The sequence below is a fragment of the Ptychodera flava genome, chromosome 18 (assembly GCF_041260155.1).
Source record: "Ptychodera flava strain L36383 chromosome 18, AS_Pfla_20210202, whole genome shotgun sequence".
NCBI lineage: Eukaryota > Metazoa > Hemichordata > Enteropneusta > Ptychoderidae > Ptychodera > Ptychodera flava.
In genome coordinates, this window is record NC_091945.1 from 8281885 (window position 1) to 8300698 (window position 18814).

General features: G+C 37.2%; 1 protein-coding gene across 2 annotated transcripts in view; it reads left to right on the top strand.

Annotated features, from left to right (window-relative positions):
* LOC139116759 (contactin-associated protein-like 2) overlaps positions 1-18814 on the top strand; it is a 54495-nt gene that overhangs the window by 22409 nt on the left and 13272 nt on the right. Inside the window, exons 3-9 of one of the 2 annotated variants that reach the window (XM_070679403.1) lie at positions 7514-7707; positions 9157-9298; positions 10680-10889; positions 14373-14551; positions 15092-15339; positions 16108-16406; positions 18310-18517. In XM_070679403.1, the coding sequence (XP_070535504.1) occupies positions 7514-7707; positions 9157-9298; positions 10680-10889; positions 14373-14551; positions 15092-15339; positions 16108-16406; positions 18310-18517 (1480 nt within the window). The remainder of the gene's footprint in view (positions 1-7513; positions 7708-9156; positions 9299-10679; positions 10890-14372; positions 14552-15091; positions 15340-16107; positions 16407-18309; positions 18518-18814) is intronic. The other variant, XM_070679404.1, reaches the window with a different exon arrangement.

The following is an 18814-nucleotide window of genomic DNA, read 5'->3' on the forward strand; positions in this document are numbered from 1 at the left end:
AATCTAGCAAGCCATTCTGTGGCTGTTTTACAAGTTTGCAGATATACGAAACATTAACTGTACATATGTAAATTATGGAACATTGAGAAATATTATGTATTCAATAATTTGAACTCGATTAAAATTCATTTAAAGGGAGAGTAGCTGTAACATTTGCAGTGCAAGATCAAGGTTGATCAGTATTCATTTATGCAAATTATATAAAAATGAGTAGTGTTTCTATATTAAAATTTTATCCTAATGATTCATTATCAATGTTAGTATTCATGTACCTTGCATCTTGCATTCTATATAACATAACATTTTATAAGATTTCAAATCCATTATTTTTGTTCTAAATAGCAAGTTTGTTTCTGGTAACTTTGTTGAAAAATAAAGTGTAATGTATATGTTTTTTCATCACAGCATTCACAATGTGCAATGTTTTTGTTGACAAATGAGTTCTGTTCAATTCTAGGAATTCAATTGTCAACAATAACATTGGGCATGTAGCATAGACACAGACTACACAATACAATATGCAATGTTATTGTTAACAAATGAATTCTAGTCTTGACTAAAATTCAGTTGTCAACAATAACATTGGACATGTAGCACACTTACAGACTACACATACAATATGCAATGTTATTGTTGACAAATGAATTCTACTCTTGACTAAAATTCAGTTGTCAACAATAACATTGGACATGTAGCACACATACAGACTACACAGACAATATGCAATGTTATTGTTGACAAATGAATTCTAGTCTTGACTAAAATTCAATTGTCAACAATAACATTGGACATGTAGCACACATACAGACAACACATACAATATGCAATGTTATTGTTGACAAATGAATTCTAGTCTTGACTAAAATTCAATTGTCAACAATAACATTGGACATGTAGCACACATACAGACTACACATACAATATGCAATGTTATTGTTGACAAATGAATTCTAGTCTTGACTAAAATTCAGTTGTCAACAATAACATTGGACATGTAGCACACATACAGACTACACAGACAATATCCAATGTTATTGTTGACAAACAAATTATATTCAATTCTATGAATTCAAGTGTCATCAATCTCGTTGGATGTTACACACAGAGAGATCGTGTTGACAAGTAATGCACTAAGGATTTCAACATTATTTTGGGAGAAGAAGACACTTTATTTTACAAACACAATAAAAATACTGTAAAATATAGCAAAAGGGCTACAGATACTGGAAATAATATGGTTAACATTAAATGCTCTACGGGAGAGGACAGAGAGATCAGTTTTGTATAGCAAACAGTTTGTGTGTAACATCTGCAACTGTATATGAAATTATATTTTTCTGAAATTCACTGTAAATGGGTCAGGCTTGGTAAATGTTCAGTAGCTGTGCATAAACACAACGGTGTCACAAGGAGAGAATGTAGGTTATGGTCTACAGTCAGGCTGGTCCATCAGTAAATTGCATTCCCTTGAGAAGTGTTACTGATACCGAAAAGGTCTTGTACAATCAACGGAGGAATTTCAGTTATTACTGTAAGTACATAGCAGTGTCATTTACTCATCAAAACACTTCACTTTCATCCCAGGATTTCAGTTTCTGAGAAAATTGCATTCAGTGAAGGACTTTGCAATTTGTCAGTTCTGACGTTTCAATTAATGTTACTTTGGGCAGATACAAAGAGTTGGGGGAACGTGTGTGTTTTTAATCACCTTCAGCTACAATAAAGGCGTGACTTTCTGAACCAAATCCCACTCATCACAGTCTTCTGTACAGAATGTCATGATGATAAACACCTCAAAATTCACCTCAAAGGTGTCCTGTTCATCAAATTTTATATCCATGGCTCAGTAAATATTTGTTCAAACCTGATCAGCCTCATAAATCTTCAATTTTCCTGAAATTTTAGAGAATCGTTTATTGTTTCTCTCATTCCACGTGCAATTTGTCCGGTGTTCAAACAAGGAGCAATACCACTACAATACATGTATGTGTATGCACAGTGGTTAACTCCAATCCATTGACAAAATGTCAAGTTTCCTGACAACAACACAGCAAACCTTTATATTGACCATAGACCCTAATAAAAAAGACCATCTTTATTAGAGTCTTGGTATGAACATGGAATACTAAGAGAGACTCTGTGCAGTTAAAATTGGAGTTTTAGAGTAGGTGAAGTCGGATTGTCCCATGACCTTTGACCCATGGTATTGAGAAGGATTCTATAATACCGGTAGATGAACAGTACCTGAAGGTTCAGAAGTAATTCTTTCTACTTGTGAAGCACGCCAAACTGAAAAATGTGCAAAATATTTTTCTCTATCACCTCAAACTGTACATTCCGAAAAGCCACTTGTGCTATCAACTGCTCAGTTAAAAGCAAATGCTGAGTTGTAATCAAATGCAGTTCAGCAGCCACTGAAGTAGAGGAAGACCCTGTATGTCATTGTTAAGACCCAAACCTATCTAGAAAGGGAGCTTGCAATTCTCACTGGGTTTGATAGCTACCAACTGCTGCTATGTGCAGTGTTACAAGGAATGTCAAATTACACAGTGAACAAGTGTAACATCTGAAATGTCATTAATATGTTTTTGCAATGTTGACCTGGTTTGTTGGTGGTACATAAGTTCCTGCCTATACTTGCAGGTAAAATAAATTTTTACAATTGCCAGCCTTATGAAAATATCGAAAGGCGGAAGTAACTTCTGATAATTAGTCAGGCTACTTGAATTGCAGGTAAGGTATACTAGGTCTACATGTACACTGTACAGTATGAAAGACAATTATCAGGACAAGTGATACTCAGCTCAGACAAACGACTTTTCGAAGTTACCTTCCGGGATGTCTGGTTGTCAATTTAATGACTTTCTTACATCGCTGCTATCATATGGCAACATCAGTTAACCTCCAGAAATCGTAACACCCATATTTGTCAATATCTATTTGCATATTAGGCTTGGCCCCTCCCCCCATCCTAACACAAATAAAGCAAACTTCAGACCACTATTTCTGTGGATTGCATGAAAAAAAGAAAGTAATTATATGTATAGACTTAATATGTAAAATCCACTTTAACAAAGTTTGTGATTTGTTCTGCTTTGTCATATCTTTGTCCTGTTACATCTTAAATAATAGGACAAATTCAATGTAAAAACAACAAATTACAGCATAATTCAAAACTAATTGTAAACTTTGAGGTAATTTGATAGGTACATGTACTACTGAGTGACTTATCAAATCAAGAGGGGCTGGCCGGTGGATTTTGTACATTCAGATACACAAGGTTTGTGTGTACAAAGATTAATTAGCATCCAAATATGCAAATATTTTACATTATGTATTGATATCGTTATCAGGGTCTTCTCCAACCAGCCGTTTTGTCCCTAAAAAAATCCCTGTACAACAGATGCCTGACATTGTGACGGTAAATTTTCCTTACCTCCAACAAGGACTAGACAAAGTCTACCAGCAGTTTTTCACATGTCAGGCATACTTCAAACAAATTTCTCTCGGGAGAAACAGGATGTTAAAATCCAGGCATCTACACTGCACAATACAGGCAAAGCTGAGATAATTCATCAGACAAATTATTGAACCTACTGGTAGCCTCAACCACACCCTTCATCAAAGAATTATAATCGCTTGATTAAGTTTAATTAGTGTTTATTTGTTCGTAATTTTCCATTACCTTTTGTTATTTTGTTATCTAATCCAATCTGATAAGAAGAACCATTAATCCCAACGTGGAAAGTACCATTATTTTATAAATGACTCAACCAGAGAAAAGTGTAACTGTGTAACAATATTTTACCAGAGGGAAAAGTACCATGACAATTTTGTAAAATGGCACACCCTCAGTTGACATTTTTAGTTATATTGATGATAATTCCCCATGACGATCACAAAAATTACATTTATTAAAGGTGCCCTGTTAGGCTGACAAAGCAGTACATGGTTTTGAGAAGCTAAGATTCTTGATTACAGTTCACATTTTTCTGTTGAGTGACGCAAGTTACGTTTGAGTGGATACTGAAGTGTGTTGAATCACCGAGCTCTTAAAATGTGACCATTTTAGTACGCCTTTATCAATATCAAAGCGTTTCACATTCAGATTGAGATAACATTAAATGTACAAAATGAGATACATGCCACTACAGTTGCTGATGAATACAAACACTTATTTGAATGATGGCTTGTTCGGAAAATTCAGCGGTGAATAGAGTAGCTAGCTTGCAAGTCCCCCATGCTGAGAATGTGTCCAAAACACATGCACATGATATCAACCGTGGCAGAAGTTCAGGTGCCTGGGGTTTCAAGTGCACTGGACAATTTCAAAGTGATCAAATTGGAATTCCTAGTAGTAATTTCACCCGCAATGACCCGTGTAGCTTATTAAACAGTGTGAATTAATCCTTGTAAATTACAATCTCATACCAGGATTCAATATGCTGTTTTACTGCCCCCTCTGGCTATGCTGTCCTTGGTCGACCTCTAGTGTTGATTCCCTTGATAGTTATCCAGTGAGAAAGTCTCCCACTGTGATCCCATCTTGTGTTTTACCACAAGACATTCCTGTGTCTTGCCGCATATCATGGATCAACCTAGGCTGAGTTACAAGACAAACAGCTCACATTTCATATACTACTAGTAACCACTAGTTTTGTTGAAAAACTCAACCATTGAAGGTTATGAAGCCTTTACATTATTATCAATCTGAAATGTATTTATGTTCGTCTATCCTTTTGATATTGTGTTGATGATTTTGTACAGCTATTTAAATGTACATCAAACTTCTGATCGCCATACTGTGGTCAAACCTTACAGTAGTCAAAATTCCGGTTGATAATGGGGTTAAATATAGAAAGCATTCTGAATGAAAAATTTAACATAGTCTAACTTACAGAAAAACTTCCTTCCTGTTATATAATCATCTGCTTTAACATTATTGTGCATTGATATGTACAACTTTCTGTTAAATTTATTTTGAAGAGGATTTTGTGATATTTCAAATGTAAAATTTGATGTGTATTTGTGTTAAAGACAAGAAGAATAAAACATAGTAACAAAATGGAACTTTTGCCGAAAGTAGCAGCGTTGGTAGTGTTATTTCTGGTCAAGGTTATGGTGACTTTTTTAATTTTCGTGCTTGGGACTAAATGCCGGGAGAGAGTGAGTACAGGGTGGTTGTAAGTTCAAAATCCATCAGCAATCAGGATTATCAAACTCTCTTAGGAATTTCCAAGTCTAATATGCTCAAGCAAGGATTTGCAAATTGTTCCATTTACTATGGCTATTCTGGAATCTGAACCCTTTTCTGTCAATTGTGTCATTCTGGTTACAGTTATTTTTATTCTATATGTTCATCATTCTCACTGATAAACTACGAAGTGTATTGGACTACCAAATAATTTCTGTTAATACCCTCAAGAGATCACTTCGGGGTCATCGAAACAAGAAACTTAGTAATAGTGTACTTAAAAAATAGAGCTCAAAGCCTCAGAGCATTGTGTGTTTGTATTTTTCTTGTAACAAGAGAGAGGGGAGAGAATTTTCTTCCTTGGGTGTGACTTTTAAATCTCTGGTATTTATCCAAACTGAATAGTTCAAAACAGATGTACACCGTATCCATCTGTAATGCTACACCAGAACACACCCATAGAATTAGGCTTGGCCATCAAAACAGAAATGCAAACCATCATTTGATCTGTTTGATGTTCTTTTAAACACTTGTATGGCATGTGTTAGGCCATGATTTACTGCTGTTGTGAAATCCCATGTTAAATTTAACTCCTACGCTTAGTACGGATCGTCATGCCTGTTAATACACACAATCTCACTGTGTAGTTATTTTCCATTTGTAGGGAAAACACTCAAGATTCTTCTGCAGAACTGACATGTGACATTCGTGAAAACCCCAATATAAACGTTATTGCTATCGGCCAAAAATTGTCATTTTTCTGTGGGTGTTCCAGGGCATACCTTGTTCCTGTCTAAGGTGATATGGGATTACAAAGTTAGAATGGGCCCAAATAATAATATATAAAGTAAAAGAAAAGCCTTTTTTGAAATTGAATCTCCATTTGGGACTTAATATACAGTACAATAAAGGTTCAACAACTACAACAGAACAAAACAACAGCAACAAAATAAAAGAGAGGACGAGAAATAATTATAATATATATATATATATATATTTATATATATAAAGTATACAGATGTCCTTGTGGAAATTACAGTGCTGCTGCTAAAGCAGAGCGTTATAAATAATAACACAAAATTACTTCAAGTACAAAGTAACGGATTCTGTTACTTAAGTTCATGCATCCTGCAATCATCAGACAGACTTTAACTTTATCTGTCAGATAATTACTGGATGCATGAACTTAAGTAACAGATACCATTACTTTGTACTTGAAGTAATATATATATATATATATATATATATATATATTATATATATATATATATATATATGTGTGTATGTATGTATGACACATCAAGTATATTTGGTACCTATACTCAAATTTCACACATAAACGCAACCATCAGATTGTAAATCAAAATAAAATACAATATATATATATATATATATATATATATATATTATATATATATATATATATATTATATATATATATATATATATATATATATATATATATATATACACACACATGTATGTATGTATGACACATCAAGTATATTTGGTACCTATACTCAAATTTCACACATACACGCAACCATCAGACTGTAAATCAAAATAAAATACAATAAAATCTACCTATCTGACGATCGCTCGTATGTGTGAAACTTTAGTAATAGGTACCAAACATACTTGATGTGTTCTCATATTTATTGCAATATTGCTCTGCATCCCTGCATCGAGCACTTTACCCCTCTGAGAAGATACAAACAAGTTTTAAATAAATGTGTTTTGTTTTTCATTCTTCCTTGTCTTAAAAGTAAAATAATGGATATATAAATTTTCCTAATTCACATAATGTGAGTTTGTCTGTGCAAGAACAAATCAACAGTTGTACAATGTATGGTGCATGGGAGCCATTCATCCCATTGCGAAAACTTACCAAATCCCATAGCATCTGATTGTCTATCCAGAAGAAAACATTTCCAGTGCAGTAATGTACGGTACTGTAGTACAGTGAAAGCTGTCCTTATGGACATCAGCAGTCTTGTCAATGTCAGGACATCCTTATAAAAGAGCTTTTTCAAACTGAAAGTTGAAAGTGGAATATAAGTTCACTTATAAATGAAGCACACCTCATGGTCACTGTCTTTTCCTGATTGACTTTTTAGTAAACAGCTTTCATTGCTCATCGAAAATCCATTGAACTTTGCTGCAAACATTTATCATAATGTGACTGTTCCCTATAGAAGTGAGGACAAAACTTAAATTGAGATTACTTAATACAGAGAATCTACTACTCCCAGAAAACGAAGAGTAAATAAAGCGAAAAAATGGACTCTACTTTATATATCATGATTTTCCTTACTTTAGGTGGAGGAGGTTGGACAGCAGCAACACAGAACACTGATCAGTATCTCAGCATTGATTTGGGAGCACAGACTGAAATCACAGCAGTCGCTACACAGGGACGCAGTGGAAGTTCAGAGTGGGTAACACAGTACTCGCTGGAATACAGCAGTGATGGCGAACTATGGAATGACTACACAGAGAGGGGTTCACGTAAAGTGAGTATTTTTTCTTCTTTCTTGCTTTTTTTTTTTTCTTGTTGTTGTTGTTGATTTTTTCCCCATATGGAAGCATCATACAGTCACAGCTTTCACCTAAAACATGATATGCAAATTTATATATATAATAAAAAATCGATGATCAGAGCGATTTTTAGAAACAAACTAAGAATACACTATCTAAATACAGTAGCATCCATCCCATGTATGTTAGTTTCAGCATCTGGCCTATAAAGCTGTAGGTGTGGCTTGGTGCAGTATTGCATGATGGGATGCACTGAGACATACTAGGATGATGTGTAATGCAGCAGGGTGTGGTATTATACTCTGTCATGTGATATGGTATACTGTGTGTCACATAGGAAAGGAACATAGGAAGGTGGAAGCCCAGTAGATTGGAGATATCTCTGATATGTACTGATCTTAAATGTAGGGGAAACTAGGTAAAATGGCAGGGCTAGGGTTACTTGTATCCCAGTAGAATACACAGGCTTATTGCACTTACTCGCATTCTGATTTGGTGAACAGAGTATGGTTTATCAAATTAATATTTGTTAAATTGTGTTTTATCTGGAGGTACCCTAATCAATGTACGTACATTTAGAATGATAGCAAAGAGGTGACTCCACTGGCAGTATCAAAATCATTTCTAGGGCCTGTAGCTTTAAACTTTTGATGTTTTTTTACTGCTTTTGTGGTAATGGCAACTTCAGTTTCTTGTGCTACTCCCCAAGATGTGTTGAGATGCGCAGTATTCAGCTTATCAATTCAGCCTGTACATGTGTAAACTAGCTGTGTTGTTATTGTTGACAATTGAATTCTGGTCTGGACTAGAAGAACAGTGCATTTTATATGTATAAACTCTGTGTTAACAAGCTAGATAGTAGGTGTTTTAACATGATTTGGGAGTTGAACAAGAACTTACTCTTGACATACCAAACGAAAATAGTGAAAAAATTATCCAAAATTACAGCCACTGGCCCTTTATCCAAAACATTGTATGAAATTAGGTGATCCAGTATTTTATTTTATGCAACACTGCAGTGTGTGTTATTGTGATTATTCAAACACCAAAGCAGGGTAGAGCCATACATATTATTGATTGCTGTTTCCGGTGACAGGTGTTGTGTGTTGAGTGAGGTTTATGAACTGTTGCAATTTTTGCATGCTGTTGTGCAGTGTTGTATTACTGAGACAAATGAGAAAAGAATGATGATATCAGGCCCTGTATTTAATTTCAAATTGATTAAAAATGAAGGTAAATGTAATTCCTCTCCCATGACAGACAAGTTTGGATTCCCTATACGGGTACTGATGAAGTAGTCCCATCTGGTGACAAACTCCACCTTTCTACCTTAACAGGCTCCCTGATTGGCCAGTACTTCAACCAATCGCAATTGATCTGCCTCACTAGGTATTAAAACTCTTTTTGTGTCCTTTCTCTTTCAGGTGTTTGATGGCAATACTGATGCCAGGACTTCAAAGAAAAACATCCTGGATGCTCCAATCATTGCAAGACACATCCGCTTCAGACCAAAGGCACTCAATAGACAGCTTTCGATGAGAGTTGAGGTCTATGGATGTCTTCACAGTAAGTTCCTTGGTTGAATCATGAAAGAAACCTTACGTAATAAGCCAACTGTGCCCTTCATGGTAAATAAATGACTCTCTTTAATTTTGGAATGACATCATCATAGTAAACCAATCAGGTGTGAGCAAATTCAGTTTTTTCTCTGAAAAGTGAGTTTGCCACAAACCAGTTGGTTCTAATGCACTGGTATGATAGACAATGTATACAGAATAAACTAGACAGCTGGACCAGCAATCTAGACTGCAAGACTAGCAAACTAGAACTAGAAACCTAGACTGCAGAACTGACAAACTATTCTGTCAGACCAGCAAACTGGATCAGAGGACTAGCAAACTAGACTGCAAGACTAACAAACTAGATTACAGGGCTGGTAAACTGGACTGCAGGACAAGCAAACTAGACTGCAAGACTAACAAACTAGATTGCAGGGCTGATAAACTGGACTGCAGGACAAGCAAACTAGACTGCAGGACTAGCAAACTAGACTGCAGGACTAGCAAACTAGACTGCAGGACTAGCAAACTAGACTGCAGGACAAGCAAACTAGACTGCAGGACTAGCAAACTAGACTGCAGGACTAGCAAACTAGACTGCAGGACTAGCAAACTAGACTGCAGGACTAGCAAACTAGACTGCAGGACTAGCAAACTAGACTGCAGGACTAGCAAACTAGACTGCAGGACTAGCAAACTAGACTGCAGGACAAGCAAACTAGACTGCAGGACTAGCAAACTAGACTGCAGGACAAGCAAACTAGACTGCAGGACTAGCAAACTAGACTGCAGGACTAGCAAACTAGACTGCAGGACTAGCAAACTAGACTGCAGGACTGACAAACTATTCTGTCAGACCAGCAAACTGGATCAGAGGACTAACAAACTAGACTGCAGGACTAGCAAACCAGACTGCAGGACTAACAAACCAGACTGCAGGACTAGCAAACCAAACTGTAGGACTAACAAACCAGACTGCAGGACTAGCAAACTAGACTGCAGGACTAGCAAACCAAACTGTAGGACTAACAAACCAGACTGCAGGACTGGCAAACTAGACTGCAGGACTAGCAAACCAAACTGTAGGACTAACAAACCAGACTGCAGGACTGGCAAACTAGACTGCAGGACTGGCAAACTATACTGCAGGACTAACAAACCAAACTGTAGGACTGACAAACCAGACTGCAGGACTGGCAAACTAGACTGAAAGATTCAAATTTACTGTTTTATATCAAATTTGCTAAATGTGTATTTAGCTATCGGAAGTATTCCTTCAGTTGAAAAATATGGTATGTATTTCTCTGTTTAACATTTTAGTGTTTACAAAAGGTAAAACATTAATGTTGTCTCCATATCTTACATTCTCATCACTCTATCTTAAATAGACGCTGACACTGTTACGTTTGATGGAACAAACTATGCAATTTATGATGTGAGTAGCAGGGCACAACACCTGGCTTCAACTCGAGACGAAATCAGACTCAGAATGAAGACCAACCGCCCTGATGGAGTCGTGATGGCTGGATCCGGTACCCAGACTGACTACATAGTCTTAGAACTCAAGGAGGGTGATCTTATTTTAAATCTCAACCTTGGTAAGATTTAAAAGTTTTGTTGACATGTAACAGCTCTAATTTCTAAAAATATTTTTAGTGCGCAAATATTGTAATCCCTAACTTTATATCCCTCAAGACAAGGTTATTTGAAATAGTTCAAATTTTATCAGTTTATCAGTATTAAAGTTTGGCCTTCTTAAACTATTTTTAAACATTGTCTGGTGAACTTTTGCACAGTGTATATACAAAGTACACATCCCTACTTGGAGTTCCTATCAACACTTAAGAATTCCTGTATAAGATCTTTCTGTAAATAGCCTTGGCAAAGGTGGCTGTCAGTTGATTAGGAAAAGGACACCATCAATACATTAGGGGAAGGCTCCATTAACTTTGATGGTACCTGAAACCCGAGTTGCTGCCTGCCAACTCGGGTGACAAACAGAAGACTTTTAATCCCCAAGGTGTTAATTTTCCATTGTTGCGATTATCTTATCGAGCTGGTGCTATGATAGGAACGTCAGGGCTGTAACGACTCACTCAGTACCACGGGCACACACATATGCTTGCACATGGAACTATGTTGACAGGAAAAAGTGAACTGCCCTTTTTTCAATGCAAGTAATCTAGTTTATTCTTTAATTTAGGCTCTAAACTAAGTTTTAGAAATATGGTGAAACAAAATATCGTTCTTCGTTCACTTTCATTCAAGTTTCCTATTTTCGGACGCTTCACTTCAGTAACGCGCATTGATCATATATGCAAATGTGATCAGAACAGCATGGAACGTTCTTTCCACGAGATTTTTCTTGCACTTGCAAAAAACGTAATGACTGAGCATGGAGGTAGTAGCTACCTCCATGGACTGAGTAAGGACTCCAAGAGCTGCGCGTATCCTGTGACGTTACATCTCCTATAGAGCGAATTTAAGTCAATGAATTGCTTGCCGGATCCGTCTGTAAACAGTATGGCCACTCGTACATATTATAAGAAAGGAGATATAGTAGAGGCAGTTAACGAGGCCGGTCGGCGGACGGCACAAATTTCAGTGATTTAATTCACGGTATTAATTTCACAATAAAACGAATTCGCGAGCTTACCATTGATTTTTGGTGATGTTGAATATAATTGAAAAAGAGAGCTAAATTCCAGTGTTCATGTTTGATAAAATTCCAAATTGACGACACCCAACGTCAACCTGTACGACACCGTATGTGTACAACACAACCTGCAGTCGATTAGTCGATTGTGACACAGTAAGCTTACACATAATGCAATATCGGTCGACCCACAGTCCTCTGCTGTATCCATGCATTTCTGCAGTTGTCTATCCTATTCTGCTCAGTTAACAGACATGATTTCACAGAATATTACACAGAAAACATATTTAGATCATATTTGGAGGCACTGAATATTAGCATTGCAAGAGAAAGCGACGACAAATTTTCCGGTGTGATTCCAGCCGTTGCTTGTGCTACGTCAACCATGGATGTAAAAAATAGACATCCATGCGTCAACACACTCGCAGCGATCAACCCCAGAAATTATCGCACACTATCATCATTTACGATGGGAGAAGGATCACGAAAAACAAACACCGGTTTCAGGATATGATAATTTCTGTCTTCGTGTCGTAGATAGACGCAGAGAACACTTAAGAGGGCCAAAAACAGCGAAAATTCGAGAAAAGCGTACGCACAATCGGGGACTGTGGCATGCAGGACAAACCCAAGCTACGCATTATCAAGTGACTGCCCCTCGTATCGCGGTTTGGCTGTGCGATCCAGGTGATTGTCACCTTTTACAATAGGCGTTTCCAGACCGGTGGATAGAGGGACTGAAAGTTTACACTGTGATCGACGTAGCGTTTCAAAAGTGCGAAAAATGAGACCAAGTAATTGTTTGTTTATTTAGATTTGATCTAAAACCTCCGGCAACCAACAGACAAAGTCCTACTCTTACGCAGAAAATCAAAGTTTTCAAGCGTAGACTCCCGCGTAGACTTTCCCTTCCGCTTTACCAAGGCCCCTCCACAAAACGCGATGTAGATCTATGATCGACTATGGATGGATTGACGTGGCGTTTCAAAAGTATGACAAATGAGACTCAGTAACTTTTGGTCGCTTTACATTTGATCAAAAACCTACCCATCAGACAAGGCCCTACTCTTACGTAGAAAACAAAAGCTCTGAAGCGTCGACTTTCTCTTCCGCGTTTGAGACTTTCTTCTCTTTCGCGTTTGAGAGAAACAAACGTAGACTTTATTCGGAAATGGCCGGCTATTGGTGGGCGTAACGTCAGTGCAATGGTAAGCTGCACCCGATGTGAACGTCGGAATAATTCGGGCTGTAGTCGGGAAAGCAAGGATGACCTCGAGAGCGATTCCAAGTACAGTACACGTTCGCAGATCGCGGTACTACAGGCTGATACTAGATAGCAACAAGTTCACCGGATTACATATAGCCACATAGGCACTTCTGAAATGTTATCTCCGGCTTGCAAGACAACAAATATCAAAATGTTATTATCAAAACCAGAATTTCGGGACTAGAGAGCGAAACATTGCTGAGAAGTAGCCGGCCAAAATACGGAAGTAGCCGGTCAATTTGGCCGGCATCCAGCTAAAAATGAACACGCGGATTCAAATAGAGAGGCTTGTTGCGATGGACAAGTAGCCTTTGGCTTTTGACCAGAAAAATAAGTGAGTGTTCATTGATAATTCAAAGACTGGATCCGTTGACACCAAAGTTTGCTCGTGACTTTCATTACATTGCATGCACCTTTCCGCAATGTGAGTCTGAACTGAAATTGAAAGAGTACGTTTTAGTAAAAGTCCTGTTTTGTTGTGCTGAAGTCCTGTTTTGTTGTGCTGATTTTCGCTACCGTACTTTCTCATACAAAAATAGCTTTTCGGATGCAAAATCAGCGTACGTTAATTAACTGCTAGTATTGTTTAAACAGCATTTTATTGAAAGGGATTCTATAGTACCATCGTTTTTGTAAACTCTTCATGCAATTTTATGAACTAAATGATGACCTCAAAGTAACAGCAAGTGCTGGACGGCACTTTTAACGCTGGTCGGAAATCATGAGTGCCGGACAAGAGCCGTCACGGCATGGGCCATGCTAAAAGTAGTTCCGGCAGTGCTAATGTTTTGTTTACACTAAAAGATAATCTGTTCGCATATGTTGACATAGAGATTAATCCTCTGATAACCAACTCGGGTTACTCGGGTACGTACAAGTTAATGGAGCGTTCCCCTCATGATAACTCTACAATGCGTCACATACAAAAAAATGTGCAGAAAAGAACAGAAACCACCATTCAAAAAAACTCAAAAATAGATGTAAGTGTTTTGAAGAATCTACTACAGTACAACATATAAAAAAACTGTTTGTTCGATGAAAATACATGAAAAAGTAATGTCATACTTGACTGTTATTATTAAAACACAGTGTATAATTTTCTTGAACCACAGAAAAGTCAATGGTGGTAAAATCGTTTTAATATTTATTCATGTTCAGGGAGCAGTGCCAAGGTGAGCGGGTCCACTCAGCTGTCTGCTGGCAGTCTGCTAGATGATAATCATTGGCATAACATCAGAATTGTAAGAGACAAACGGGACATCAGCATGACTGTTGATAGACACACAGTACATGGCACAGCTGAGGGAGACTTCGAGCGGCTTGACCTTGACAAAATGGTGGGTGTTTCATATTATCATGAATGTTTGTAAACATATTATTTTAGTCATAGTGTGTGTTGCTGATTTATATCACCCTGTAACCCACAAACTCCTTTATGTAGTTTGTAAGTGTTGTCATTGACCTTGTTGATATGATGGCATGTTTCAACACTGAGGGCGCTATTTAAAATTACTGGCCATTGGGAAATGCATGCTGGATTTATGACTTCTGTCATTAAAGTGTTTGACTGTTCCCTAAAATACAATTTCAACGTCATTGTCTATAATGAATTGAAGCAATAACACGTGTTTTAACAGTATTTTTTGGTAAAGTTTGTATACATGTATTTTTTAAAGATTATATATTTGAAAACTTTGATCACAATGACGCATAATTGTTAACAAAAGTACCATTTTATCTTAACTTTGAACACAAAGGCCAGTGTTTGTGGTATCAAAGTCTTTCATTTTTTCTGTTCAAACATGCCAACAAATTATCCAAAAAAACTGTGTCATTTACCCAGAAATATAATCACAATTTGCTCTCTTGTTTGGCAGATAACTTTTGGCGGAGCTGTGGACTTTGATGAACCTGGCATAACTGTTAAGAAAAACTTTATCGGCTGTCTTGAGAACGTCTTCTACAACAATGATAACATCATCAAATCCATCACAGAAGGGGTTCCGGCATTCAGAACTCACGGTAAACTAGACTACACCTGCCAGGATGAAGTGGTTGTTCCGATTACCTTCCCAACATCAGAGTCATACATACGAATGCTTGGAAGAACATCAAATAATTTCACGTAAGTCCATGTTGTATTTAAATCAAATGAAATGTTTCACCCACATTTAATGCCTTCAAATAAACATATTCTCTAAATTACATTAAAGGGTCTGTAGCTGTAGCTTCATATGATTCTTTTCTCTACTTCTGTTTTTAATGTCAGCTACATTTCTTGTTCTGCTCCCCTAAGCATGTTGAGATACACACAGTATTCAGCTTGTCAACTCAGCCTTGTACATGTGTAGACTGTATTGCTATTGTTGACAAGTGAATTCTGGTCCGTACTAGAATTCAAATGTAAACAGTGACATGTGCATTTTTTACACATAAAGATGCTGTGTTGACAAGGCAAATAGTTTGTGTTTCAATATGCTTTAAGGAGTAGAACAAGAACTTGAAATTGATATCTAAAACAAAAATAGTAAAACAATCATCAAGTGTCACAACTACTGACTGTATAATCCAGGCTAAACTCAAGCATGTTCACCCTTCGGTGGAATTTGTATCAGAAAGATGAAGTTAAAAACATTATATGAAATATTCATTGACAGATGCTGGTGCCGGAAACTAGTTGAGTTTCAAGGCAAAATGTTATACCTGAAAAAGGAAATATGTCATTTAACATTACACACTGATAAAAAATTTACATTTTCGTTCTTCTCTCCCACTTTTAAAAATGTCACATTGAAAGTTCACAAGATATGAGACTTCTTCACACTAAGTGGCATGTCTCATATGGTGTTGATATTACTTTTGCAACATAAACACGCATATCTTTTTCCTGTAGTGTTCTATTTGAGTTCCGTGCATATGATCAGAATGGTTTGCTCGTCTACAATGAACTCCAAGACAAAGGCTGGATCATTGTCACTTTAAAAGATGGCCGTCTTCGCGTGGACATCATCACCACGACTGCAGCCCAGGTTGAGATGGAGGCTGGAGACGGCCTGAATGATGGACAGTGGCATTCCATCCGTGTTGAAGTCAGTAACAACTTTGCACAGCTGAAGATTGACGGCAGGGAATGGAACACAGACAGACTTATCAACATTCAGACTACATCACAAAACTACATCGGCGGAGCACGTAAGCAGCCAGTCCTTCAGTCCAAATCAGAGAAACTGACAACATCTTATCAAATGTGTTACAGGCATTTTTATACCAGTGCTCGTAACCCCTTGACTATCAATCATTGCCAATATTGTCCCGTATACCAATAAGTAAAGTTAAGATAATGTGAATATAATACAGGATTTTGCCAGCAATCTAGCACTCAATTGTGTATAAATTCAGTGTGGTTCCTGGAATTTCTGGCATTCACGGTGGTCAAGGGGTTAAAGGCACAGGTTGTTGCTAGCTTTGCCTCAAAACAAATTTAATGAACAGAGTGATGATACTTCCAGTAACGCAAATAATTAGTCAATGTGAACAAGAATCAGGAATTAACCTCTAACAACAGCTCTGCACAAATGAAGGTTTAATATCTAGATTATATCTCACCTTGTTGTGCAGTTGAGAGCAAAATTCAAATTCAGAAATTTGAATTGTTGCAAAGATGAAGCAGAGTCAGGAGATACAGAAATTCAATTCACTGAATGTGACGGAATGTTTACTGAAGCAAAAATGTGCCAATCATGTCTGTTTGAGATTTCAAAGCGTGTACACTACTAACTATGCCTGAGTGTGTGTTCATTCTCCCAAGTTTGATTACTAACACTTTTAAACCCCAAACCCTCACACTGTCCTGGAATATTTTTGAAGGTAGGTCAAGTATTTGGCAAAGAGTAACTAGGTGTCTCTCACCCTTTGAACTCTGTGTGAGGTGAATCCCAGAATGACATGGGTCACTGAAAGGTCAGGGTTCAAAGGGTCAATAGTTACTGTCATAAAACCCTAGATATCAATCCCCTATGTATGGTGAATTGAATTTGTGAATGTGCAAATTAACTTGTCATCTTTCTTTTTGTGAATTTGTCAAAGTTACCATTTCTGTTGCCATGGTAAGCATTTTGCAGACCAAAATACTTGAGCTCACTTAAGTTCAATCTGGTTGAAAGTTGACCAGCTTAAACTTCCAGAAGGCTAGTGGTTTGATTTACACATGGACATGTCTGCAAAGTTTATACTCAAATAATTTGCAGTTATGGCATTTTGCATTTTTGACTAGAAAGCATGACAAGTTATGTTTTGTGTCGGTGAAATTGTGTAGTTGTATGTAATTTTAATGTAGTTAGGTCTATTTTGATGTTTTTGATTGAAATCAGTCATACCAACAAATCATCGCCAGGCAAACATTTCAATTTAAAGACATTTCTCATTTTCAATCAGTCCTAACTCCTTGATCTTCCAAATTTCATTCAAGCTGTTCAGTCAGTACCTTTGACGTATTTCTATCGCGCAGCAAATTCAATACTGTCTACCTACACTTATATCTTCCTTGGCACAAGGACTTTGCTGCGCTCAAACTTTGGTATCAAAACTGTCTTCTGTCTGCTGTAAATCATGTGGTTTTATAAACCATTTTCCCTTAACACTTACAAATCATAAATATTAATAAAGATACATCAAACTGACATAATCTTTTTATAGATCAGCATTTAATATTGAAGCACTGAGCACTGAACTTCTTACTTTCTGTGATTCCCTGAACGATGGAACATTGCCGTATGATCCATACCTGGCCCTCAAATCATGAGTGCTATTATGGGATATAATCACACAACTTTAATCCATTCCTTGTAAACTTATGTTCCCTCGCTCTGTCCCTCCCTCCCCTAACAACAAACTAATTGGTGTGGTGACTTTGGGACTTCGATAAATTCTTTTCTATATCTATTTACCGGTTATTTCTCGTCTTCTCTCTTTCTGCACTCACTCATTTCATTCATTTATCCATTCATTTGCCTCATTTGTATATGTTTCTTCATTCATTGAACCATTCATTGATCAAACTGTTTTTGTTATAAAATCATTGACTTACCACCCATAGCATTCATTGACTCATTTTCCAAATACATTCCTCCATTCGACGATTCACTTCCAGCCAATGACGTCACCAACGAGGGCGGTTTCCGCGGCTGCATGAAGAACCTTTACATGGGTCCACAAAAAGTGGATTTCTTGGAGCTGGGACAGAGTGGAATCACTGGCGCGGTAGTCAGCGGTGTTAATATTGATACATGTGGTATTGTTGACAGGTTGGCAGAATTTCCATTTCTCATTCTGAGACAGTCAGATTTACCCTCTATGTCTTCAAAGGTGTAATTTCTTTCATGCACCCTCTGAAAGATGTATGCTAGTTTTACTTTCCTGTGTATTTCTTCAATATCCTTGTCAGATTTTCGTTTGCTTCCAATTGTTGATTCATAGAGCAATTATTACCGATATGTTGCTCGGGCATGCCTTGGCTGTTACATGTCGACAGACCTCATTTCAACTTGTACCAGTGGTAGAGGGTGTTACATTATACAATTCATTTCATCTTTCTAACTAGT